The sequence below is a fragment of the Zootermopsis nevadensis genome, unplaced genomic scaffold (assembly GCF_977971745.1).
Source record: "Zootermopsis nevadensis isolate Lab colony 2312 unplaced genomic scaffold, Znev_1.0 Znev_ptg000031l, whole genome shotgun sequence".
NCBI classification, from domain to species: domain Eukaryota; kingdom Metazoa; phylum Arthropoda; class Insecta; order Blattodea; family Termopsidae; genus Zootermopsis; species Zootermopsis nevadensis.
This window is the reverse complement of record NW_028259163.1, coordinates 4,782,954-4,810,257: the sequence shown is the minus strand read 5'-3', so window position 1 is coordinate 4,810,257 and position 27,304 is coordinate 4,782,954. Positions and strand designations below refer to the sequence as shown.

The 27,304-nt window shown below is 33.6% G+C and overlaps 2 protein-coding genes across 3 annotated transcripts in view; one reads left to right on the top strand and one right to left on the bottom strand.

Moving 5' to 3' along the window:
- Nucleotides 1–27,304, top strand: part of LOC110834443 (kielin/chordin-like protein) — a 356,749-nt gene that overhangs the window by 244,888 nt on the left and 84,557 nt on the right. Inside the window, exon 6 of one of the 2 annotated variants that reach the window (XM_087359510.1) lies at nt 14,581–14,820. The exons of the other annotated variant lie outside the window; for it this stretch is intronic. Within the exon in view, the coding sequence (XP_087215636.1) occupies nt 14,581–14,655 (75 nt within the window). The 3' untranslated portion in view covers nt 14,656–14,820. Of the gene's footprint in view, nt 1–14,580; nt 14,821–27,304 lie in introns of those variants that run through there. 2 annotated transcript variants of the gene reach the window in all.
- LOC110834444 (uncharacterized) lies at nt 19,231–23,959 on the bottom strand. The gene is made up of 2 exons (XM_022073608.2): nt 23,828–23,959; nt 19,231–20,564 (listed from the first exon to the last, which is right to left on the bottom strand). The coding sequence occupies exons 1-2, from the start codon at nt 23,841–23,843 to the stop codon at nt 20,005–20,007; spliced, it is 576 nt and encodes a 191-aa protein (XP_021929300.2). The 5' UTR covers nt 23,844–23,959; the 3' UTR covers nt 19,231–20,004.

Sequence of the window (27,304 nt, the reverse complement as noted above, 5' to 3'; positions counted from 1 at the left end):
CGCTGGATTTATTTGGGTCAATTAAAAGCTTCTTAACTTTTTGTTCGTGCATTCTTTTACGATAAAAATCTCTTGTCCGTTACTATAAATATTGTAATGAAGATGTGTACCAGATGGAGTTAGAAGTTTCATCTGATATCGTGAACAGACGGAGGACGTTAAAAGAACTTTGATAGTAAAGGAATTTCTTTTAGATTGATTGAGTGGTTGGCAGGAAGTAAAACAGAACAGGCGGGGGTTGTATACCGCTTAAAATAATTTATATCAGAATAAATAATACAAAAAAATGTTCAGGTTTTATATTTGTTGTCCTTTCTTGTCCGTTCATCTGTTTCGTGTTATTTCTAAGAAAGTACGAATAGTTTAACTTTTTCAAATTTAAGATTTGTAATCAATAAATAACTGAACGTTTCATGTTCGGCCACAGGAGTTCACTCAGAATGAATATGAGGTCAGTATATCTAACAAAGAATTAAATTTACCACCCAGCATTGTCTGGAAAGTTTAAAACTACATTATTCGGGAACACGTGATATTATTATTATTATTATTAAGTGTTCTGTCTTACGACAGGTCCATTGCTCTGCCCAAAAAGAGCTCTCCAGTTGTCCCTATTCTCGGCTTCTCGCTTTAATTCCTGGAACGTCATCTTCTTTCCTTGTTTAAGGTCGTCGGTTAGCTGTATCAATCTTCTTCCCAGTCCTCGCTTTCCTTCAACCTGGCCTTCGGTGATATCACTCATTAATCCATTCCTTCTCATAATATGTCCCAGCCAGTTAGCTTTCCTTCGTGTAATCGCCTGCAGAATGCTTCTTTGCTCGTTGACTCTCCTCAATACTTCTTCGTTGGTCACTCGATCCGTCCACCTGATCTTTTCTATCCTTCACCAACACCACATTTCAAAACTCTCCAGGTATTTCTGTTCCTTCTTCCTGAGTGTCCAAGTCTCTGCTCCATACGTAACACTTCACTAGTTTCCTATATCTCAAATCTAAAACTTCTTGACGATGGTGAAGAGTCAATTGAATAAAAATGTTCTTGGATATTATCCATCGTCTAGTGAATATAAAACGTAAAACGACGTTTCGGAGATGGGACTCTATCTCCGTCTTCAGGTTCCTACACAGTTAATCCCTATCTCCGGAGATAGGGATTAGCTCTATCTAGTGGGCCCAACTGTGTAGGAACCTGAACACGGAGATAGAGTCCCATCTCCGAAACGTCGTTTTACGTTTTATGTTTACTAGACGATGGATAATATCCAAGAAAAGTTTTATTCAATTGACGTGATATATCGTTCAGATAACATGCCAGTAAGAACTTATAAAATATTTATTAGTAATTAAATCAGTATTTTTTGTCAACTACCATGTTACACACGAGATATCTCGGTTGAAAGCACTGGTATATTTAGCTTAAATTTCATAATTGTTAAGACATGTTCAAGGAACGTTCTTCGCTACTTCCTAACATCGAAGGATAACTATTAATGGTTTTTCAATATTTTGCAATAAAATGGTGTAACCTAATGCAGTTATTTAAATAAAGATAAGAATAATAAGGGTTAAAAATTACGTTTTATTTTTTGTTTCTGATAGAGGCGAGAAAATAATTGACCCGGTTAGTAAATATCGGCTTCGTAAACACTGTTGGTTAGTTGGTTAGTTCCAGTCTCTTATTGCGCGAATTATAGTCACCAGTACAGCGTTATAAGCTTCATTACGCTGCGAGTTCTGAGCTGTCATCACTCGATAGAACTTTTGTGTTCGTATTGCAGCGTTGTGCAGTTTTGCTGTGACCTTGAAATATATAATTTTCTGACGACCACTATAGATATGTGTCTGGCAGTTTTAAGACGATTTTAAATCATGTTTCTTAGGACACGGGGCTCCTCAGCCTTAAGTCGGTGTACACCTGCTGACAGTAGGCTTATAGCACAGGTGCAGGGCTGCATTTCTTACCACTACATGTCCGATCAAGAGAACAGCCTGCACTTAAATCTCATATAAATTATATAAATACTAGCTTAAAAATCTCCACCTACCGCAACTTTTCTGTACCTTAAAAAGAAATAGAGAAACAGCCAGGACCTGAAGGACATTTTGAATATTTTGAACTTGCCTAAGAACCTAATCGCTTAAGTAACATTGATGAATTTAGTTTGTTTCATTAATTTAAGTTGTCATATGAAGCTAAGAGCACTACGCTGGCCTTGTAATCCTGAGATCTCGGGTTCGATTCCCGGCGGTGCCCGAATTTATAACTTGTGTTAAGCAAGGCTGTGGTCTAGGCAACACGGAGTTTTCCTCCGGGGACTTCCCCGGTTTCTCCATTCACACACAGAAGAAGGCAATGGCAATCCACTTCTGGATCATCTGCCAAGAACGTATATGAACAGGTCCCAGTCCGAGAAAAGGATGGAAGGATCCTGTTCATATGGACCTGTCGTCAGACAGAACACTAAATAATAATAAGATGAGGTGGTCTAGCGGTTAGAACGCTGGCCTTGTAATCCTGGGGTCTCGGCTTCGATTCCCGGCGGTGCCCGAATTTATAACTTGTGTTGGGCAAGGCCGTGGTCCAGGCAACACCGATTTTTCCTCCGGGGGCTTCTCCGGTTTCTCCGTGGCATCCCAACAATTACTCCATTCACACACAGAAGAAGGCAATGGCAAACCACTTCTGGATCATCTGCCAAGAACGTATATGAACAGGTCCCAGTCCGAGAAAAGGATGGAAGAATCCTGTTCATATGGACCTGTCCTCAGACAGAACACTAAATAAATAAATGAAGCTAAGGGTGAATGTGATTATTTACCAAGCAACATTAACTAAATTAGAAACAAGTTTGGGTTGTAAATTCAGACATCAATGAATAATATGGATTTACGTCTTGATCATTGTCGTTAATACTAGTTATTATATAAGATTATTCTTTACAAGGTTTTAATTTCATTCCGATCACTAGTAGTAATATAAATATAATAAAATCAATAATAAAATTATCGATGTAATTCAGTCACTTGAAGAATGTAGTAGTTTTAACACAGTCTTTAAAATAAATTCATTTTTGGTGTTTCATATTCGTGGTGTGTGTTGCCATTTTGTTCTGTAAGCACGTCATGCTAAGCGGTCATTGCATATTTCCACTTGTCTCTAATTCACTAATAGCATGTCTTTGTTGTAATTAGATTAACATGAAATAGAGAAATGATCATAAAAGACCACGCGTCTACTGATACACATTGATTTTGAAATACCGACAAGCGAACATTTAGTTTGTGGGTCAGACCAGTAGTATATAAAAAAATATAATTTTACTTGTCTGTTTAGAACTATGCAATTATACATAACTTTCGTATTGAAGGAATGTAAAAGAAAAACATAATGACGTTAAATATATATCAGGAACTGAGAAACACTTGGGTAGACAGAATTAAAACTTATTTTTCTTTATATATAAGTCTGTGCCCACGTAACATTTAAATGTATCGGACGGGATTCGAATGCGAGAGGAGTCCAACGTTTTACGTGGAATCATGGTAACCTTACCAAAATCTTGTTAACATGGTTCGTAGTTAAGGGCTCAGGCTGTAAGAATAATAATAGTTGCTGGTAGGCGGTCGAGTACAACGATTTATGAACAAAAAAGAAATAAGGTTTGGAAAAAGTGGCTTCTAATGGCTCTTCAGGAGAACCAGATCATGGACCTACGCCAGTCTTTATTTTTAAGAAGATTCTTAATTTTTTTTTATAAAATAAAGCGTCTGTAAAGATGTTTTCATGGAAATGTTTAACGCATGAACACCCAAGTTCGATTTTATAACAGAAACAGGAAACATAGTCTTTACCGAATCTGAATTAGGAAGTTATGAAATATATTAAAGGCGAATTATAGTATTTTACGTTGCCCGTGTCTTGTAACAAGTAGAAACGAGTTTTCTAATGATATACAAAAATTTGCAAACACCGTAATAAAATTTAACGTTATAAACAAAATTGCATGATTCAAGGTCAAAGTATTTTGAGGTGTAGATCACGGATTCTTGAACTCGGAATTATTGTCATCAGCCAGATAGAAAGATTTGCTTTCACTTTAAAACGGATTTGATCCATTTGTGGACTGCTTAATTTGTCAGAGTCAGAAAGAGTTCGTAATTTTAATGTTCAATTTAAATTACGTACATGTTGCAGACTTTAAACTTCAGTGGGTCTAAGATCTTAAGTGTAAGTTTAAACCCTGTTTAATCTGATTTGTTGTCTTATATTATGACACGTTACAGAGAAAAATATAATCTCTTTCGTCTCTTTAGATGGCGTTTGATATAAACTAATGATTTTGAGTTGATAGCATTCAAGAATATACCAGCGACAGATAAGATGTTAATGAAAATGCATTTTTATAACATATACTTATTTCTCTGCATCAAAGTACTTGAGAATCATACAACTAATCAGCCAGATAAACCATCATCATCATCATAATCTGTAGCTCTACATACATCCATGCCTTGAGTGGGATTCGAACCCACGGTCCCAGTGACCAAACGGCACTAGGCCCACGCCTCAGACTGCGCTCGGCGGTCAGCCAGATTAACCGATGCGATATATTGGTTAGTCTATAATCCTTTGTCGTAATAAGTCATTTAGGTCTGTACGAATGATTAGGAATATAATATATCTGTTGATGAAGTGTTCATAAATATATTTGGGTTTCCTATTAGACTTAGGCCCTTCTATCATTCATATTCAAGAATTATGTATTCTATCAAATAATACGAAACGTGTTCAGGATAGATGGGCGCTTTCTGGTGATGCACATAAACTTGTTCGTTTTTAAGCTGGACCGTGCTTACTATGTAAATTAACATATGAAATTGTAAACGAACTGGTATTAGCATTTCGTGAACACGTGACCTGTTACAGCAGTAAGAGTTTTGGCTTCTTTCTTGAAATTACTTTATCCGATTTAAAGATAACTAAGTTCTAACGAAACTGCGACTATAATTATTCTTATTTCTTCGATCGCTGTCTGTTCAGGAAGAAGTCAAGAAGTGTTAAGTGTTCAAAGTCGTTTGTTAAGTTACAGGACGAAGGATTGTACAGTTCAATTATTTTGTCATGACCGCTGAACTAATACTGAACGTCACGGCTGAGTGATAAGACACTAGGCTCTTTCGATCAGGGGCCTTGGAAAAGCAGAATTTTGCCCAGTCTTTGGTCGTCTGGACGTTGAATTAAAACCAGCTTCTGAAACGTTGCTTTTTAAATTAAGTAAGCTTATAAGATATTATAATTGCGTCATATTGTGAATCAAATATTAAATTAATTATTCGGTTTTGTCCGTCTAATCACAATTATATTTAAAACCGAATAATTAAGTAAGCTTAATTAGACTCTTGTTAAGGTACAAATGAATGATAATTTACACATTGAGATTTAAATTTGAAATTGTCATTCTATTTCATTTGTTGCATGAGATTGTCTCACCCACAACGTAAATTCCTAAATAAAATAAAAGTTGAATTAATGTTTCATTATTAGGATTGCAGACTCCAATTTTTTAAATCAATGCTGAGTTGAGATTGTCATGAAAGTTTATGTTTACTTTAAATTGATTGATTTTATCTACTGAAACAGTTTACCTCATTACTTTTAATTTATCAGTTTAATTATCTTGTTTAAACTATCAACACACTCAGTTGTATTCAAGATAAACATTTTCTTGGAAGTAAAGTCAGGTTTCGAATTTAATGTCATTAATTATTTAATTACCATTTTAAATTTCTGTAAGTTCACTGGATTGGTCTCAATTAAATAAACTTAAAACCCAGTTATTAATTAGAGTAACGTAACATAATTGTCAAAATCTAAGTACTTCTAAGTTTTGTTACTTAGCTGTCACGTCCTTGACAAAAAGCTTAATGCGTTTTTGAAAGTCGATAATTTTCAATATAACATCGTTTTTAGTAACAATTGTAACGAAGGATGAAGTAATTTCTCTTTTATTTAGTTGAGTGTTGAATTCGTCTTGTGACGCGCAAAGCGTATCTCAGACCGGATGCGTAAGATAAACTTAAAGCATTCAAGAACTATGCAAAATTATAGAATTGAAAATAGACTGAGCACGTAAACGGACGAGATTATAATTTGCATAAACAAATCTTAAAAATTTTTACCCCAAAACAAAAGGAACAATGTTGGAGTATGCAAGATGTTATTATAAATATTTTAAAACCATGTAAATTTAAAATTATCTTATGTCAAAAGTTCTGAAGATTATGGCAACAATAATAATGACTCTATTATTTACGGTAGTCAGAAATAGTAAGGAAAAAATTGCAGGCCACCAAACGTAATCTTATCTTATTATTATTCATAAAACACCAGTGTAAAAAAAATTAAAGTATAATATTCACACAGAGTTTGCTGTATACAAGAAGTCTAAATAATCCTTTGACTTCAGAACAGGAAATTGGCCTGCGGTTAAAATATTATTGTCTCGAATAATGGCCGATAGAGTGGGTTACCAGATCACGAGCTCCGAGAGGTGGTTTATTAAAAAACAGGCCTTATATTACAAGAATAATAACAAAATACATATTTAGAGTTGCATTAATGTATGTTAATGTTTTAGAATGTTAATCCTCGTCACCCAAATTTTGTTCTGGTCTACATGTTATTGCTAGGATACCACTTGTTTGCATAAAGCAATATACTTATTAAAATATACTTTAGGGAAATAAGGTGGGATTATTTGCAGATTTTATTTACATATCTTAGGATGAGATCGATGGAGGGCTTTTGTGGACAGGGTAATGAGCCTTCGAGTTTCATAAAAAATGGGGAATTTCTTCACTATAGAGTGTGCAATTAGCTTTTCAAGAATTACTCTTCTCCGTGGAAATAGGTTAGGTTAGGTTAGGTTAAGTTAGATTAGATTAGGTTAGGTTAGGTTAGGTTAGGTAGTGTGTTTCTACGTACTGACCTGGTAAGCGTTTAACACCCCTAAAAGACAGTGTTAAATTACTTTGTGGATTATTGATTAACTGGGGAAAACCAAAGTTGTCTTAAAATCCTTATTAATTATAATTAATAATTCCAATATTCTCTATAGTTTAATTAAAATATATGATTTATCATTAACATTTATCTTCTAATATTAATTTTAATATTATCTTTTAGTTCTTCCGAATAGACTTTTTACTTCAGGTTTCCGGACAAAAGTAAATGTAGTTTTCCGTAAAATTCCGGGGTTTTCATGGCTAGGACGATTTTAATCATATCAAAGAATACTCTTGTCTTTTTTTAGATATAGCTAATGTGTCTAGTTTAGATTTATGGCTATGTTTCCAAATCGTGTTTTTGTATTAATTGAATTAATGAGCTTACACGCCACTGTGTAAAAATCTGTCGAAACAGAACACCCATGATGAAAGATTCTAGCAGACATAAATATACATTGACGTTTATTAAAATTGAATCATAAAACTTTTCTCTTATGTGTTTTACACTAACAGCAAACTATACATAAAAGTGTCAGAAATATTTAAAGTTGCAATTACGAGGTCGCTTTACGTATGCATAATTTTCTACACAAGGTTTTCATATAGCCCATTTATATGGCTTCCTGAGTGACGTAATCCACGTATATCTGAGTATACGCTTAATATAATGTGACTGGTAACACAGAAACACTTTAATATTTTAACTTTATACAAGCATTTGACTAAACCATAACATTCTTGATGAGAACGTGTCTGTAATGTAGATTATTCAAAGATAGTCTCAGAAAGTTTAAACTATTTTAAACTTATAGAACCTGTCTGGATCTCCGTACAGTATTACGTGCAATAATAGTAATGGAAAAATCAACAAATTAAATAAACATAATTAAATTAATTTAAATTTGACAATTACGAAAGGCAGTGTTTAAAAACAGAACTGGTTGTAAAACCTTGCTTATCAGTTTTGAAGTTTATTTTATTTTAAAAGTTAGTCAAATAGTATTATTATAAATGATTATTTATATATTTAAAATTGCTACAACGCTGCAAAAAGAAACCTTTTGTGACAGCTTCCCAACATTTTGACAACATATGGAATAATAAAAATAGTTTTTTATTTACAAGAAAATCTTGATAAGAAATATTAAGATAAGTTCTGTTTTTTCGTAAGTAGAAACCCCTGCTTTCTCTGATAGTGTGTAATTATTTATTTTGAATTTTTGAACGACTTTTATACATCTCCCTCATTGGGCATGCACATTTTTGTTACAGGTCACCTTACTGTCTCACATTTGACGTTATAGGTGAGACGATAGACGGAATAAGAAAAAGAGAAAATAAATATATGATATTAGCGGTCTAAGGCTCCGAAACGTTTATGAGCTAAAATAAATGTGTATAAATCAGTTGGAAACAGAAGCATAATTTTTAAAGCAGTAACTACAAAGAATTATTGTAAAAGCTACTAGGAATTTCGCGGGTATTTAATTTCGCACAAAATATTCACGGTGTAGATTTGTTTGTTTCCGATTTAATTTGATCTCCAAGTTCTCTTCTGGCGTAAAACAACTTGAAACTACTTTGTATCTTATATGCGTCATGTTTGTGTTTGATTAAATATATTTATTTTGTACAGTCTATACACAAACGTTTGAAGTTTATTGGTATTGTAAAAATTATATAATATTAAAACATTCAAATTCTCTTCACCAGCTGTCAGACGCACGTTACTCTACACAACATCTCTTGATAAATATAACGTCTGACTACAATAAGCAACTTACCATGAAAATGGAAAGCTACATACAGAACTACGGATCATTATAGTGTATTGCATCAAATATCTAATAGTTTTTAAAATATTTTAAATTGATAAAAACCTGAAGACGACGGTATTACCAGTCGAAACATGTCGTTTTAATAAAAGCGCTAAAAAAAATAATGTAAAATCGTATTTACGATTAAGAGCGCTAATATAATATTTTACACAACAAATGTTTTAATATTATATAATTTTTACAACACCAATAAACTTCAAACGTTTGTGTATAGACTGTACAAAATAAATATATTTAACTAGAAACTACGTTCGTCATCGACTTTCGGGGATTAGCTGCGTCTTGTGTAGAAGCCGAGAGCGAAAACACATGAATTGTCTTGTTCGGCTTGAATGTTTACCTCCGAGAGACGTATGAAACTATTTCTCGAAAGTTCGTTATGCGTCAAACTATGGTTGAGAAAATTTATGAATTATAACTCGAAGCTAACTTTTTGTCTCCTGTAGATAGAAGTTTTATCCATAGCGTACAATATGAGTTTGTCATAATCTTTGAACTCTGTTGTCCTTCAGGAACAGCTAATAATAATAATAAAATTTGAAGTGTTCAATACATCATGTTACAAATATTGCGGTTTAGAGGTCATATCATCCTATACCAACTTTCTTTACATGTGCTTGGCTCATATTTGAAATATCTACCTCATGTACCAATGAGCATATATTATTACATGGTATATGTACCATCTGACACGCAAATTTAAACCGCACGTCTCAACCTACGCCGTGAGACTCAAATCAAGGTCACCGTTAGTTGCTAGGCCGCTTTTCATGTACAGGTCGTAGCCAGTGTTACACTGACTGAGCTATTATACAAAAATTTAGAATTCTAAAAATTAATATTACGTATTTTTACATTTACGTGTTAAAGACAATAATTCGGGCACGCAGTAATATTCTCAAGAAAATTTTCATTCGGGTGGTTTGACTTCTATTTACGTACCAGTATTTAGACTCTAACCCTTTAGTGGTAACTATATGTACCACAAACACATTAAATCTGTATTTTCCCCCGCAAATGTATGGCGGTTTTCGTATATTTTTCCTAACGAACAGTTATTGATTTCATAAGATGATAATGTTGCGTCATATTGTGTTGAATATATACTTGTTCAATTTTATCAGTCTAATCACAATAAAATATTAAAATATTATTACAATTAGCATTTAAATATTTAAAATATATTAAAATGATATTCTCTATCGAAATTTTCGATTTACATTAGAGCATCATCTTTTACACTACATGTTTCAGTTCTAAATGAACCATCTTCAGGTGTATAATCCATATAAACTCAAATCCATATAAACTCAAATGTAATATCCTAAGTGCAATCCTTCGTCAGATGTCCATCAAATATCAGAAAGTTTTCCTCTTCCAGACCTATTGTATTTTAATATCGCATTCAAGGTCGTTTCGTAATGTATAGGATATTACATTTGAGTTTATATGGATTATACACCTGAAGATGGTTCATTTAGAACTGAAACATGTAGTGTAAAAGATGATTCTCTAATGTAAATCGAACATTTCGATAGAGAGCATCATTTTAGTATATTTTAAATATTTAAATGTTAATTGTAATAATATTTTAATATTTAATAATAATATTTTATTATGATTAGACTGATAAAATTGAACAAGAACAAGTTATTGTTTTCTTAAACATTATTAACCAAATGATATTTTTAATGATGAAGTGTTGTGTTTTCTTTGAGGTACGGACTGGATTATTAAATATTATTTAGACGATCCTCGGATTCTTGTGGCTAATGATCATTTTGTATCAATGTATCTGTTTTGAGGGCCATTTTTCTTGCCAATTCAAAATATATCTCAGACATATGTGAATAAATCACATTTCTCCTCCCTGTGTAGTAAATAAACAAAACTTTTTCATTTCGTATTTTTAAAATATCCAATCTTTCTAGCAATATGTACTACATGAACTTAGGTAAAGCCACATATTTATTTTCTAAATTAGCCCCGTCAGAAAATTGATAAAAACTTAATGGACTCTTGGTGAAGTTCCTTATGTTCAGGTTTAAAAATCAGACCCTTACAAAAAGATAAAGGTTAGAGCAACCGTAACATTGCTTTGACTTACTAAACTCTTCGGAATAAATACGTCTAAAAACAATAATTTTGTTCTCCATTTTTAGACAATCTTACTTTTATTTTTCCCACTTCCTACCCTTAATATTATAGTTGTCTTATTTTGGTGTTGCATTCTTAAGAAATTTAAGGTCAGTGACCGTATCAGATGGATGTTTTTTTTAAAGAAATTAATAGTGGGTGGCTAGCAACAGTTATCTGTAAAATTTTCTTCTATGGTCTCAGACTTCGTGTTTCTATAACGAGTTAATAGCATACTGCTCGCACGTCTCAACGTTTTAAAAAACTTTTTCTATCATTTCAACCGAAATACATTAAACGTTCCGTTAGATAAAAGTGGTTCCTGATTTTTACATCACTTTTTGTTCCGGGAATAAAATTAAACATATTTGGTTTTTACAAACTGAAAAGCTGAAGTAGAGATTACAGTGGTTATCAGCGTTGTTACTGAGCAGAAAGACTTGTATTATTGAGAAGGTACCCTGTTCGAATCCTGATCTGGACACCAATTGACATGATTTTTGTTGCAACACGAACAGCGGAGTATAGGCGATTGGAGACTGCTCAGAATTCTCACCGTAGCAAAGCTGGTAATGCTGTACTGTTGTAGGGGGAGTGAGAGGGATAAAGATCTTACGTGACCTTGAAACATGCCATCTCGTGGCCATGAATAAATAAAACTCAAAATAGTTTACTTAACCTATAATTGTTAACTTTAAGTGATCAGAAATTAATGTAATTAACGAATTATCGCTGAAAGTTAAATCACAATTTCTATACTGTGATTTTTTTTAATTTTAAGTAAGAAACCTCAACTGGCTGGACCATGGATATTTATTTATTGTTATTTAACGACGTTTTACCAGTAACTCAGATACTGCGTCGAGTCGCGTAGTGGAAGTTACATTTAAGGAGTGTGTTTTCCAGCGATAAATCAGAATTTGAAATTGTACCACGGTCGACTCAGATTGAACGTTATACCACTCTGCACTGTAAAGTGGTCATTATGCGTGGTGGGGAGGAATCTTTTTATGACGAAAGTTTGGGGGAACGTGAATTTGAATGAAATTATAGGGCAAAAATATCACACACGTGGTGCTGAGATTGTGTTGGATAAAGATCAATACATCACACTTTTTGGTAGATCGCTGAGGGTTAATGTACAGATGTATTCATAAATAAATGCAGACAAGTGAAAGTTAATTTGTCTTACAAACATCAGTTATATATTTACGCCATATACAAGACGTGATCATTTGTATATTCATAATATAATACCCAGTGTCCGTCAGGCAGTGGTAGCGCGTACGGTGGGGTCTGGCGGAGTCTAGAAACTGGTATCAGGCGGTAAGTTTTGTGTTGGTTCGTTTGACAGGAATTTGGCTTCAAGAAATGTTCATTCTAGTTGACTTTGACCGGTTTTCTTGGTAATCGAGACGTACAAAGATTGTTCAGCGCACGTGTTATAATACAGGCGAATATGTCATGTTATTTAAATTTATCTAATATCGAAATTTCTAATGTCGTCACTTCTTTGAAGAGTGTAATTTCTGATATCTCCTAGTCAATGAATTTCTGGTTTTTAACGAAAAGTAACTGTTGATTCATGTGTTAATTGAAATCAGCTGTTGTAACCTGACCAGATGAATATAAATCAAGTTTACATACACAAACCCTGTTTCTGTTACATACATTTTAATATTATCTTCACAATTACGCTTGTGTCTCTCAAGTAATGTTTTTCCTCAGATTTCCTGTTTAAAATTTTAGTTGCATGTCTCAACTCTCCTGTGCGTTCTACACGTACCGCCAATTTCATTCTCGCTGATTTTATGACCCAAATAATGTTTATCAAAGTCCCTCATTATGCGACATATGAAATCAAATATTTTGGGTTAATTTATCTCGGCTGACAGTTACTTCGATTCCAATATGGAAATTCTCCAGTATTAAACAGGAGTACCAACCACGAAACACGACTTTCGTTAAGAACTTATTCGCTCATAAAACAGTGGGTTTTTATAACATTTGTTAACCGAATCATTTATCAGTTAATCGAGATATTTGTTAACGAATGATGAATACAGAACAGTTTCTGAGTGTGTTTACAGTCCTGATTGATTGTCGTGCAGGTTTTAATTAAATATAATTCGATATATGGCTCAATATTTAGATTTATTACAATGAATTTCTTTCCACTCGGATATTTTTCATTTTATTCTATATTCTCAAATAGAGTTTCGAAATATTCCTCTATCACAAATGGTAAAACCCAATCAGCTGGTTGTACGTCCAGTCATGATACTTGAAAGATCCCCTTCCTACCAAAAATAAATTTTTTGTTTCTTTTTGTTTTGTTGGTAATTCTGTATTTACTCAGTATCTTTGCCTCAAGAGGCAGTTTCGAGAAATGTCTTATCTGATTGTAATAAATAAATCATAGTTAAATCTTCTTATCGACATAAAATATCGTAAGTACATTTACGTAGCTTCAGATCCTGTCTTAAGTAAATGTAGGTCCTTGAAATACTTTTTGTTTAATTTTCATCAATTCTAAATTATATAAATTCTCAAGTTTTGTCATATCAGGTACATAAACCACACCAATTCTCCGTCTAATATATTATTACAATAATGTGAAGGAGCCCTGAATGTGTAGTTGAACTAGAAATAATACCATATCGATCAAAACACATGGCAATCGATTATCTGCACGAATGAAAGTGGTCTATGTCCACGTAAAAGACAAAGCATCCCTTCTGAATCTCTGGAAGACAACAGATTGAAGAATTTTAACGGTTAACACTAGGCCTTTATTAAAGAAGTTTCTCTCTTTCTTTTTACAAAAATTTTGATTAAAAGTTCTTTGACGTACAGAACTGAAAATGTTTATATATATATATATATATTTGATAAATATATATTATTTAAATCTTGTCCGTCTAATCACAATAAATTCTTATTAAATATTAAAATATTACAATAATTAACATTTAAAATATTTAAAATATTAAATGATGTTCTTTATCGAAATATTCGATTTACATTAGACCATCATTTTTCACGACATGTTTATATATATTTATTATATCACAATATGACGCAACTTTACCATTTCATATATATTTGAGCTAAAAGTTTTATTTTCTCTATTGTAAATCGTCAGTACCCTGTAAAAATGCCCAAAAAATCTGCCGGTATTTTAATTTTTAGATGTAAATTATTTATAAATACTTTTGAAATTACTTATTTTTTAAATTGCTTCGTTAGACTTAATACAGAATCTGTGACGTAGTAATGTGTGTCTTTGAATGTACGCTACTTAAGAGTATCGGACGAGACTGTATTCAAATAAAATGTATCTCACATCACCAGTAAAAACCACATCGAAAACCTATGAACAAAAATTTCAGTTTTGGAACACCTTTGTGGAGCAATTAGTTTTAAAATATGCTACGTAATTAAAAATATATAAACCATTTAAATTTCACTTTTATTTTGTGGTCATTCTGTACAATTTACGAGTAAAACACGGGGAATAAATTTAGTAGTATTTTGTGTTGTAAGTTAAATCGCTTTTGTTCTCAGATTTGGCGTTTTAATATAAATGATACTTGTAGGACCAAAGAGTCTCCGACTATAATCAGCGATGGATTATCTACAAGTTGCAGTTGCCTTCTGGAGCAGACTGGTAGCGTACCAAGAATAATTACGTTCGGTAACCGTGTGCGTTACCTTCTTCAGGGTAATAAGGCAATCATATAAACCACCGACACCTCAGTCAGAAACGCCTATTTCTGACACCCGATAAGGAATCTATAACAAGCTGTAATACAGTGATTTTTGTACTGCAATGTACAAAAATGTATGCAACACATATAAGTAATTTATATAAGTTCTTTGCGTGATGTTAATACAATCTTTTCGTAATTCGAAAGTCACTATCGTCAGGTGTACGTCTGTCTGTACATGTTTTATCTCTGAAATTACTGAAGTGATTTTATAAAATTTATTACGCGATTGTCCATAAAAACGCGATATTCGTGGAGGGTCTCCATGAAATTGTGTGAATTTGTAGACCATCTGAGAGCATGTTAGCTTCTCAGGAAAGGACCCTAATACATGTGGAGTCTTCTTTTTAGCTGTAACCCCATTTTAAATAATACTCATGTTGAAATTTTTCGAATGTTTCGAGATCGCTTAATTGTAAAACTCATTTTTAAATGACGTCACCTGTACATCTAATAAGTAAATTTTGCTAATTTACATATTATTCTTTTTTAAAAAAGATATTCTGTGTTGTAAATATTTAAGCACAGATAAAATAATTCACGAAAGTGAGCAATGTAAAAATATTTACAAAATTGCTGGGCACACTTTAAATTATTTAATATTTTACAGTATGCGTAAGAGAGACTTGTCACAGTAATGGAAGGAATTTATTATTTTATTTATGAATGATTGACGCATATTATTTCAGTAATTATTGAATAATATCACTTTTATCAACTATGAATACCATTTTATCCAGAATTCTTTCTTGAAGTACTTAAAAGATTATTTTGAGGACAGTAAGCTTGCATTTTTATGTGATGGCCCAGCTACTGTTTTGAATCTCTCCATTTGTAAGATTCTGGTAAAAAGTACAAAACACTATATGTTAGTCCAGTGGTATTCAACCTGGGGTACGCGAAGACATCTTAGGGGATACGTGAAATTTAAAAAAAAAAATATTATTTTATGATAAACACTGAATAATCAGTAATGTAATTTATTAATTTATTTTAGATGTAGATTATATACTATGTATAACTTGAATTATACACCAACAACTTTGGGGGTACAAAGTTGAAGAGAAATTATATCTGGGGGTACACGAACAAAAAAGGTTGGATACTTGATATTCTCTTGGTAGCAAGAATTTATTGGTTTCAGTACCCAGTAAAAAGAGGGTTTTGACTTATTATTAATAGCCTTTCGTATAATCATAATAGTATATTGCGATAGTCTTAAAGGATAAATAAAGAATGTCCCAAGAAGATGTATAGATATTTTAATGCAGAATATTTATCACGTAACTAAGTTTCTAATCGCTGTAAACAGTGTCAGAGAGCTAAAGGTTGTCAGTTTGAACACTAAATTAGATAAGATAATTCACTAAGTGGCAATACTGACGTATGTCATGGTTTAGTTTATTAAAATATATTTATATAATTATTTGAATACGTGTATACATATTTTTGGGGCATTCTGTATAATGCCTCCATTTGACACACAAACGGTAGCTGTTAGTTCAGATTAATACTTTGTTCTACAGACGCGGTCGTTACTAATGTATATTTTAATAGTAAGGCTGTTATGCAAAGTAGTGTAAATGTTGCTCCTGTGTATGAGGAGACGATACGAATCTACGTTGGGTCTCGGAAGTAAATATTAATACAAGGTTTCCGGCTAAATGAATTATGTAATATCAACACAGAGACTGCCCGCTGAAGTTTATTATGGGAACAAATTTTTGTGTTAAATGACGTAGTGTACAACGAGTTATGGAAAGAGTTGGTTTTAACAAACGTATTTTGAATGTTTGTCTTCGCCATTTGAAATTTATATTACGTACTGACGAAAGGGAAATTAACTATCATTTCTACTGTTGACTCATGATACTAAGTTTTGTCGAAATCCAGACGTAGAAATTTTATCTTAAATGCCACCGACTTTGGGCTCGAAACACCGCGATGTATCACATCCGCCGTGAGACGGAAGTTCCTGGACGCACCAGAGACTACAGACACCTGCATCTGTGACGACAGAACACCTGTTGAAATATTTACCTGGTCAGGAAGACATCCTTTGATGTCTCTCATAAACATACATTCGCTGTGTACCTCTCAAAATATATCGGGATTAACATTTAGATCGTACAAGGCCATCTGTGCTATATTTTTGTCTTCCTGTTTTCCGTGAACTTTCTGTGAACTTTTATAACAATTATTTATTTATTTAGTGTTCTGTCTGAGGACAGGTCCATATGAACAGGATCCTTCCATCCTTTTCTCGGACTGGGGCCTGTTCATATACGTTCTTGGCAGATGATCCAGAAGTGGTTTGCCATTGCCTTCTTCTGTGTGTGAATGGAGTAATTGTTGGGATGCCACGGAGGAAAACTCCGTGTTGCCTAGACCACGGCCTTGCCCAACACAAGTTATAAATTCGGGCACCGCCGGGAATCGAACCCGAGACCCCAGGATTACAAGGCCAGCGTTCTAACCGCTAGACCACCGTAGCGGTAACAATTATTACCATGTTTATAATAATTTACTGATGGTCCCTATTCAGAGCAAAATTATACCATTCCCACTCCATTCAACCAATTGAGATTCTTTTTAATATTATCCTTTCATCTAAGTCTGTTTCTCGAGTGGTCTCTTCACTTTCATTTGAACGTTACTGAACACTTTCGAGTCTGTTGGAATATAATTTTCTCACAGATTTCTACAACGTTCTTTATGTCGTATCACGTAGATCATTTTTACACGCATTTAATTCAGTATAATTGTTGTGCCTTGTTTCGATAACGTTATCCGAGGTAATTGTTGCGAAAATTTGCTTCGACTATTTCCATTGTTGTACAACAAAGATCTCTGGTCATGCAAGTTGCCTATACCCTTAGGAAGAACGCGACAGGTAGACAGACAGACATGGGCTGTCCTATTATGCGTTCTTTGTTGACGCTAGATCGTAAAGAACGCCTAGAAATGGGTTTCTAAAATCGTTAAGCATGTTTATTTTGAGTCGTATAATTGCAATAATGGGTTTTAAGTATCCAGTTTTATTGTCCTCATATTTGTCTGCTCATGCCTCAAAAGTTACACACTTTTGTAGCTTAAAAGGAAATGAGAATTTGCTACGAACGTGCGGTGTGTCTAATGAAGTATCCGTACTGGGCCACGTTGGTTTACTTCGATAATTCCTTTCAAAGTGCTTTGTGCTACCATCTGGTGAATGAAGTAGAAAGTAGTAAGGTCGTGTTCCTAATAGCCACGGATATTCGCTGATGTATCTCTTTTATGCATGACTACAACATGCAAACTGTATTTGCAGTTGTGGCCAATATGTTAGCGTATGCAATCGTTTATTTCATGTTCCTTCATATTGTGTAACGTGGTATATGTTGCAGCCGTCTGTCTCTTGTTCCAAGAGACCCGTTTTCGATTCCACAAGACGATGGTTTACATTGCAGTTCTTAGAAGCAAGTTCATGCAATTTCGGCTATTGGGAACACGACCTTACTATCTCCTACTTCATTCACCAGGTGGTAGCACAAAGCACTTTGAAAGGAATTATCGAAGTAAACCAACGTGGCCCAGTACGATGTGTTTATAGTATGTAAAGTCACCGCTAGTAGCACGACATTCGGTTCCTCCAGGTTAGCCAACACCTGCGGACTCGCCACCAACCGCTACGAGCCAGTTATGAATGTAAGCTGTATTTTAAGCTACTTTAAAAATTATAATCTAAGTATGTGAAATATGTAAGACTTGAGGTTCTCACAGCGGTGAATATGAAGATTTCTGTCTTCTGGGTTATTGCGCTGTGTAGTCTGGTCGATGTTAACCAACGTTTCAGAGGTCATACTGCCTCCGTCATCAGGGCGATGAATATTCACCCAGAAGACAGAAATCTTCTTATGTGAAATATTTTTGGGGAGAGATATGCGACTCCAGAAATTTTAAGGAGTGGAAGGGTTTGTTGCACCAGAAACATTGAGAAATAATATTTAATAGTATTTTGGGGAAATATAAGTCATGTAACTAAATATTTATATGATTTTTTTAATATGTATTCGAACACGATACAAAAACTATTAAACTCTGATAATACTAGTAAACTATTACACTTCATAAAACAAATAACAGTTTGGAAAAAAACTACCTATATTAAGGATTTCTACTATCTTAACCTATTTGTGTCATCCTATCGTGATTTTTTGACAGAGGAACACAAAAAGATCTACCAGAGTTTATAAATGAGCTGTCTAAATTAATGATGCAAGAAAAATGACACAGTATAAACCTTTTCTCGTAGCAAGAGTTTATAGATTGAAAGATGACTAGGCAGTTTTAATAAGCTGCCTGCCATTACTACACTTGCCAACATAACTGTGAGTAAACATTTATATGACTCAATGAGCGTCCGTGCTGTACAACTTGAGAAAAGGGATAATGTTACACTGAAATGGTAGTAGAATGCTCAAGGCAGTATGCCCCCCCCCCCCCCCGGGCACAACTGCCCCGCCAACTACCAATCTACGGACAATAATCGCGTGTCTTGATATTATTCTGGGTTAATACTCGTTACTGATCTGTCCCGTCTCTCAGTTTCTGCTTCTGTTACATTTACAAGATCGTGTATAAATGTGTTTACTTTTTTTGCAGTCTTCAGACAACAGAATACATAAATGTATTAAAATAATGAGCCCACATGCTTTTTCACTGTATGTTACTGGACACTGGGCTACGTGTTTCAGGTGGCAAAGTACATCTTCAGACCCCTATTTGAGGCACATAGTAAAATATTACATTAAAACACTTCATAAATTAATAATATGTTTATAATAAAATATCATCTGTGCACTTAGTCACATTCGTGATGTTTTATTATCGCAATGTTGGCTTCCCATAAACTGTTTTTAATGTGTTATTTTATTTGTTTTTATACTATTGTTTAAAGTATTTATTGATATTATGAAAATATAATTGCAATTTAGACGTCCATCTGGCAGCCTGTGGGCCACATACACTCGACACGACATTTAACGAGGCCTGTGAAATTATTTGTTACTTTGTTACTAGGTGGTAGATAATTTATTTTATATCCTCCAAAAGATTTACAAATAAATTGTTCAAATCTCGCCCATGTAACCGGCTGTATTGAGATTTTTCATATTTTTACTCCGTTACATCAGGAACATCTTAAAGTAGACCACTTTCAATTAATTATATATTAATAAACGGATACGCGTTATTAAATTATAAATAAAGAAGTTAATATCTACACAGTTGTTCTTCTTTGAGAAGCCCCTGGAGGTGTTTTATATACACGATGGCTGCCCGCAACACATCCACTTTACTAAACCGTCTTTTCTGGTATCGCTTCATTTTGTTGGTAGATGCCACCACATACGCCGTCTCGTCCTGACACAGATGAGTTATCGGGAGAAATTTTCGGAGACGTTCAAATCCCTCGTTCACGCTTCGAACTCTCTGACGTTCCCTCTCGTTTCTACGTCTCTCGTTAGATGGCGACTGTAGTGCGTAAAAGAATGCGCTGTCGTGACCTTCACCATTGCCGATCACTTCATAATCGATGTTTTCTGTCTTATTAGAGTGTAATTTTGGTAAGGGAATGCGGTTTTCTGGTAAGAAGGGGTCTGCTCTTCTGATATATAGATTTCTAGTAGCTGAAGAGTTGTTTACTGGTGTTGATGGGTTAAATGGTCCCTCGTTTTCAAAATTCGAATGTATCCAGTGTTGACAAGTCGTGATGTTCTGGTGTTCGTTGACTGGGACACACTCTCTCTGATGCATTTCCGCCTGGCGTTCTCCTGAAAATAGACTTATACCAGTAAATTGTGGCACACAGTTTCAACAACTTTGCGAATGAGAATATGGATTTTTTTTTTAACGAAACCCCGAAGACCAAACTATGCGGTACATTGGTTAATATTTATGTTTGTATTCAGGAGGGTCGTGTTTGAATCTCGTACATAAAATAAGTTTTCGGGAAAATATTTGTGTTTTACTCTGATATCCTCTGATATATTTTCGGACAGGCCATGATTCATAGCCAACCGTTTGGAGCTATATAACTTAATTTAATTGTTTAATTTTAACCGTCTAATCACAATAAAATATTTTAATAAATATAAAAATATTAAAATATTATTACTACAATTAACATTTAATATTTAAAATATTTAAAATATATTAAAATGATATTTAATATTTAAAATATATTAAAATGATATTTAATATTTAAAATATATTAAAATGATTTATTTTAATATATTTTAAATATTAAATGTTAATTGTAGTAATAATATTTTAATATTTTAATATTTAATAAAATATTTTATTGTGATTAGACGGTTAAAATTAAGCAATTATAATCATCAAATATGACGCAACATTATCATCTCAACTTAATTTAAATTAACTTTATGATTACTTTCGTTTATTTAAATTAATTAGCTGGTCTAAATTTTATTCAGATTGATATAAATTGGGCTACTAATTAATTAGGGGATGGATATTTGTTGCACACGAACATTTTTACATACACCATAGGCTGTTTTCAGCTACGCCTACGTTATTAACCCGAAAATTATGAAAAATAACTGAATATAACTGAACTCTATGTTTGGATGATGGAGTACACACAATGACGTAGTAGTAAAAACAGCGTGAGATTTAAGTACAGGCTTTAACCCAATTTGTATGTTTTTCTTTGTTGGTTGAATAGGTAAGTAATTTTCACAAATTGAGACTGCAGATATTTTTTTCTCTGTTATATTATTTCGTTGTAACGTAGTTAACTAATAAGGAAATGAATTAACTTTAATATTTTAATATTTTAATATTTTCCGTCAAATCACAATTTTGAATAAGATAATAAAATATAAAATATTTAAAATATCATTTCACGTTCCGCATCGATGCGGAACGTGAAATGATATTTTAAATATTTTATATTTTATTATCTTATTCAAAATTGTTATTTGACGGAAAATATTAAAATATTAACTTAATTCACAATATGACGCAAATGTACTACCTTATAAATTAACTTTAATAAATATCCTGTACGTATCGATCACTAAACGTAGACGAGGACATGTTTACACCACAGTTTCTAGAAACACGTCACTTACATGTATTCCGATTGTAATATATAGCACCATAAAAGTAATACGAGAAGAAAATTCTAAACAACAGACTTCTACAAATAGAACATGTGCCAGTTGTTTTATTATACGTTCCTGGGCCTTCTACGAAGATTTCTATTTCCACACCAGTTCCTTATATCTCTCTAGACCTACAGAGTTTCCGCCTTTATGGAGAATCGGCTGTTAACCTAGAAGACCACGTGACGTCATAGACCATAGAACAGAATTTGACCATATTTTGAGTCATCTTAATGCATGCAATATGGCCAGCTAGGCTTGAAATATTATTATCCTAAAACATCTTATATTGGCGTCTATATGTTCACCAAATATGATGATAATAATTAAATAAAGAATGATAAAAATGGATGTGATATGTTGGAAAATAAGGAAGTTGAGAAAAGCTACAATGTTATCTGAAAACCTGTAGTAAAGAGACTATTTGAGAGACCTAGGTTAGATGGAGAATAATATTGATTTGTTTCCAACTGTCTTTCAGGTTGTAGCAACCCTGGAATATGTTACACCCATTTAAAAACTGAGGAAGTCAGTATATGTCTGTGTCTCAAAGTCTCCACTCTGTGAAGACACGGGGAGACAAAGCTTAGGGTATTATTAACCTCCCGCCGGAAATCAAACCCAGGTTTCTGGCCCGTAGCCAGTAACTTTTCTTTCTCATTTCGTTTACACTGAGGATATTTAGCGACTGTGCCGGTGACACGGGCTTTCCGCTATGCGCTAGTGCGGCTTCAGTTGCCGCGTCTCCAAGTCCTAACGGAACAGTTGCCAACTATCCATACTCTATTTGATAGTAAGATTTAATACAACATTACTAAATCGAAGCTTATATGATGTTTGTATTGAAAATGTAATTAAATATATGTTAAAATCCTTTGTTAAGTGTTATTTCATTGCCAGTTTACAAGATATTGTGATGCGTAAAAACATGAATTATTATGTTGAACTTGAGACGTGTAGTTTTATTTAGAACGTAATATTCTAGTTAGAATTGTTAATTTTTGTGAGGGTCGTTTATGATAGAATAATGAAACTTGAATTGCGAAAGGCAACGGCGAGCATTTTACAAGATTATAATTACATTTTATTCAAATACTGGAATAATTTTTCCCCTCACGCGTAGATGAGAAAAAAACTAGTCTAAAACACTAGGAGCGCAGTGACCTTGGACGTCAAATTTCGAGAAAAAAAATTCTACATCGTCTGTCCCTCCGATTATGAGAGAACGAACTTGGAGTAATTGTTCTTAATGGATTTTTGCACAGAATGTTTAAAATCAAAGCAAAATAGGGTGTTGTATCTCTCCATCCCTACTTATGCTCAATTTTCGAAGACGCAGAACGAATTTCGATTTGAATAAGTCTACAGTAAGAGTCGGTGAGATAATTTATATTGGTCTAACATGGTCACATAAATCTCAGGTGAGATTTTATCAGTTTCTATGTTCTATCTTATGATAAAATAACACACGATAAAACTTAGATTTAATTAACATCTAAGAGTTTTAGTTAAAACTTTTTTACACATAGTTAATATTTGACGAAACACAATCAGTTACTCGTATTGATATGTGGTATATTTAAATTGATTAAGTTTACAGTAGTGTCATATTTGTATGTGAAACAAATTAACAAAACGTCCAAGTTATTTAAAAAGAATTTCGAGAGAAACATTAAAATTTATGAGTATTCCGTTAGAATACGTTTCTACTTTTATTTATTTAAATTCTGTACGTAGGAACTTCATTTATAAGCCTGTCTATTGTTTGTTTGCCGAAACATTGGAATGTTTTATTCAGTAAAAAAAAAAAGGTCGAACGGAGAAATCTTTGTTGTTTTCACATGATTGCGCACTCCCGTTTCTACAAAACTAGTCTTTGTCTTCATATATCAGTTTCCACTCACCCGTAAATTGAAACATTTCAGTTTCTGTAGGAACAGAAAACTTTTGTTACAGATGAAGCGAACACATTACTCATACAACTGATATTTCTTGTGCGTTTCGTCTGTCCAGGAAGAACGGATACAAAGCCATTATAAACACTGATCACACAACAGCCCGCAGAGGCAAGGCTTGTAGGTTTTCATTTATTTTCATTACAGCGCAGGTCCAGAACAGAATATGAAGGGACTCTTACTTGAATAAACATTTATGTTCTTTATTCACAAACAGTATCTTCCGATAATCCATTCAGTTCTGTTATATAGTACCATACTAACAAAAAGTTTATACACATACCGTGGTATCATATCGCGCTAAACAAAAATTGTTCCGAAACTGCTTAGGGTAAATAGTCTTATGGAATTTCCATTAAAGATTTACAAAATACTCGAGTATTTTCAATTTCAATGTTATTTTATACCTCTGTATGCTACGAACGAGTTAAATCGCTTCAAAATCGAATTATTCTGACCTAACTGATATCTAAATTTCAAGAAAACTCACGTCCTTTTCACATTTAAAGCAATGCAGTATCTTTTTTCAGGCTTTGTATGATATAAGTCGCCATAAAAAAACTTCCAACGAAATATTTGTCATAGATAAGTGTTTCCGCTCAAAATGGCTTGGCTTTGACGATGAAGGAAAAATCTTCCATGTCGGAGAGTGCTGCGAATTTATTTAATAAATAGTCAGGGACAGCCGAAAAGGGGTAGTGGTAAAGTGCGGTGTTTACTATGTGGTTCTTAATATTTTGAAACACAGAAAAGGCATTATAGACACTTTAATATAACATATAAGTTGATATAAATAGTTTTATATTCATCGACAGAGAGTGTCAATAAAGTAGCTTACTAATTAAGAATCAGAAAGTTTAAAGGTAAATTTCAATCTGTCGCCACTAATTTTCAAATAAAAAATATTTCAATAACATCGAGCTATTAATTGAAAGCCAAACACCCAAAATGTCTTGTATCCTCCTATAAAATAAACGATTCAAACAATAATTTCGGAAAATAGGTGTGATTTCTGGACAGTGTAGTAAAGGGACCAGATTTGACGGGAGGATATATTAGATTCCAACGTTTCAGTCATCGCTTTCCAAAGAAACGCACTGTAGAGACGGAGTTGCGGGTTTCACCACGGAATAAGGGACTTCACCGCCCAGCACTCCACGTGAGTGACAGTCGATATTCAGATGCCACTACAATCGACACGCCCGCCGCGTACAGTGCAAACACTGAACTTCTTATCTCATAACTACACAAAAGCCAGGGAATGGTTCTTTGCAAGTGTTAGATTAGCTGCAGTTTTAGATGGCTGGAAAACATGTTAGAAAAACGTCTTACAAAGATAAAATACTTTTCCCTACACCTGTCAGTTTCGAAGTGTCCACAAAACATACATAATTATTATTTAAAGCCTTCGTCTCTCGTTTACTGTTAGGGGAAGAGAGACAGATGATTGTGTGTATTTATTGAGGCTCAGCCCCTGGAGTAATCAATGTCCAGCCAGAGTTAGTTCTGAGTACAGTCTTCGACAAAACCGGAACGAATTTGACACTCAACGTGTCTTCCACCGTTAGCAGATCCCCCCCTCCCCCCCCAAGAATTGGAAAAAATAATTTCTTTGAGTAAATAATACTGTTCATACAATGGTGGATGTCCACTTGTATCTGGTGTTTACGAATATCTGTTTAAATTAAAACTGCAATGAAGCAGATACTTTGTTCAGTCTTTATCTGCTCTGATTTTAGGCTTTTAAAACCTGTTTCATGAACTATAATCAAATATGTAAGACTTGAGGTTCTCACAGCGGTGAATATGAAGATTTCTGTCTTCTGAATAATCGCCCTGATGACGGAGGCAGTATGACCTCTGAAACGTTGGTTAACATCGACCAGACTACACAGCGCAATAACCCAGAAGACAGAAATCTTTATAATCAAATAATTTTTCCTTCCATCTGTTTCTTCGTTTGACTCAAATACACTTTAGTATCCACACAAGAACACTTTAAAACAGTTTGAAGTGACATCTTTTAATTGAATAAAAATTTACTTGGATATTATCCATCGTCTAGTAATAAAACGTAAAACGACGTTTCGGAGATGGGGCTCTATCTCCGTCTTCAGGTTCCTACTCAGTTGGGCCCACTAGATAGAGCTAATCCCTATCTCCGGAGATAGGGATTAGCTCTATCTAGTGGGCCCCATCTCCGAAACGTCGTTTTGCGTTTTATTACTAGACGATGGATAATATCCAAGTAAATTTTTATTCAATTGACTCTTCACCATCGTCAAAAAGTTTTAGATTTGAGACATCTTTTAAGTTTGTTATCAAACGTAAAGAGATCGCATTGTAATCCAATCCTTTCGTGGTAAGCGTATTTCTTCTAAAGTAGATTTTGGTTTACTAATAAAGTTTGTGTGCGTAATTCCTACAAATTTAAATGAGACCATGGATTTTCGGACACAGCTCGTGACGCCATCTTTTTCCACTGCACTGAACTCTAACCTTACCCTTTTTTAAGATGCTCGTACATTTACGTAATATTATTTATTAATCCAATTTCCAAATGCAGTTTCGTTTGTGTACATGATCGAAGGATTTATTTATATTCTAATGAGAACATTATTTTGCTTTCATTGATAAATAAGAATTAGTATTAGTGTGATATTATCATTGTTACGCCCAGTCGCCATGTTGTAAATGTTGATTAAAAACATTACATGCGTAATTTGTAGGAAATTTTATAAAATCTTAACACAGTATTTCATATTCCTAGCTCCAATGAGCCATTAACTAATTCTATGGGTTGATGTTTGCCCAGAAGCTATCAAAAGCGTAGATGTTTATGCAAACCGAAAGTTAATTTCCGTGTTTATAACAGCCCCTTCCCACAGGTTCTTACTTAATTAATAAAATTAATCTGATTTACCTTACATCGTATTCATTTTGGAACAACTTTGATATTATCCCCTCACGCTTGTCTTCTGGTCATTTTAATGTAAATCAAAAATGAGGAATCTAATTAGCCTGCGTGACGTTCAAAACGTAACGAACAATGAACTTAAAAATTTACGCAGTAAAAAAATATAACCCATCTGACCATGGAGTGACGATATCCTGAGAGGGCGCTCGTGACTTTTACATCGTACGATGGCTGAAAAGGGGGAGCAGAAAGGACAAGGGAGAGGCTGCATATGCAGTACTGTATAACTATATAGACCTTTTAAGTAAGGATAGATTGATAAAAATTACAAAGTTTATGTTGAGAACTCTCCCAAAATGATCTGTAACAAAAAATACTTTATACAGGATGTATTTGAAAGGTTTGTATACATTTTGAGACCATGTTTTATGCCGCAAAGTATTATTAAATGTTCGTAAGAATATTAGAAATTTACTGTCCAGAAAGAATTACATATTTTTATGACTGTG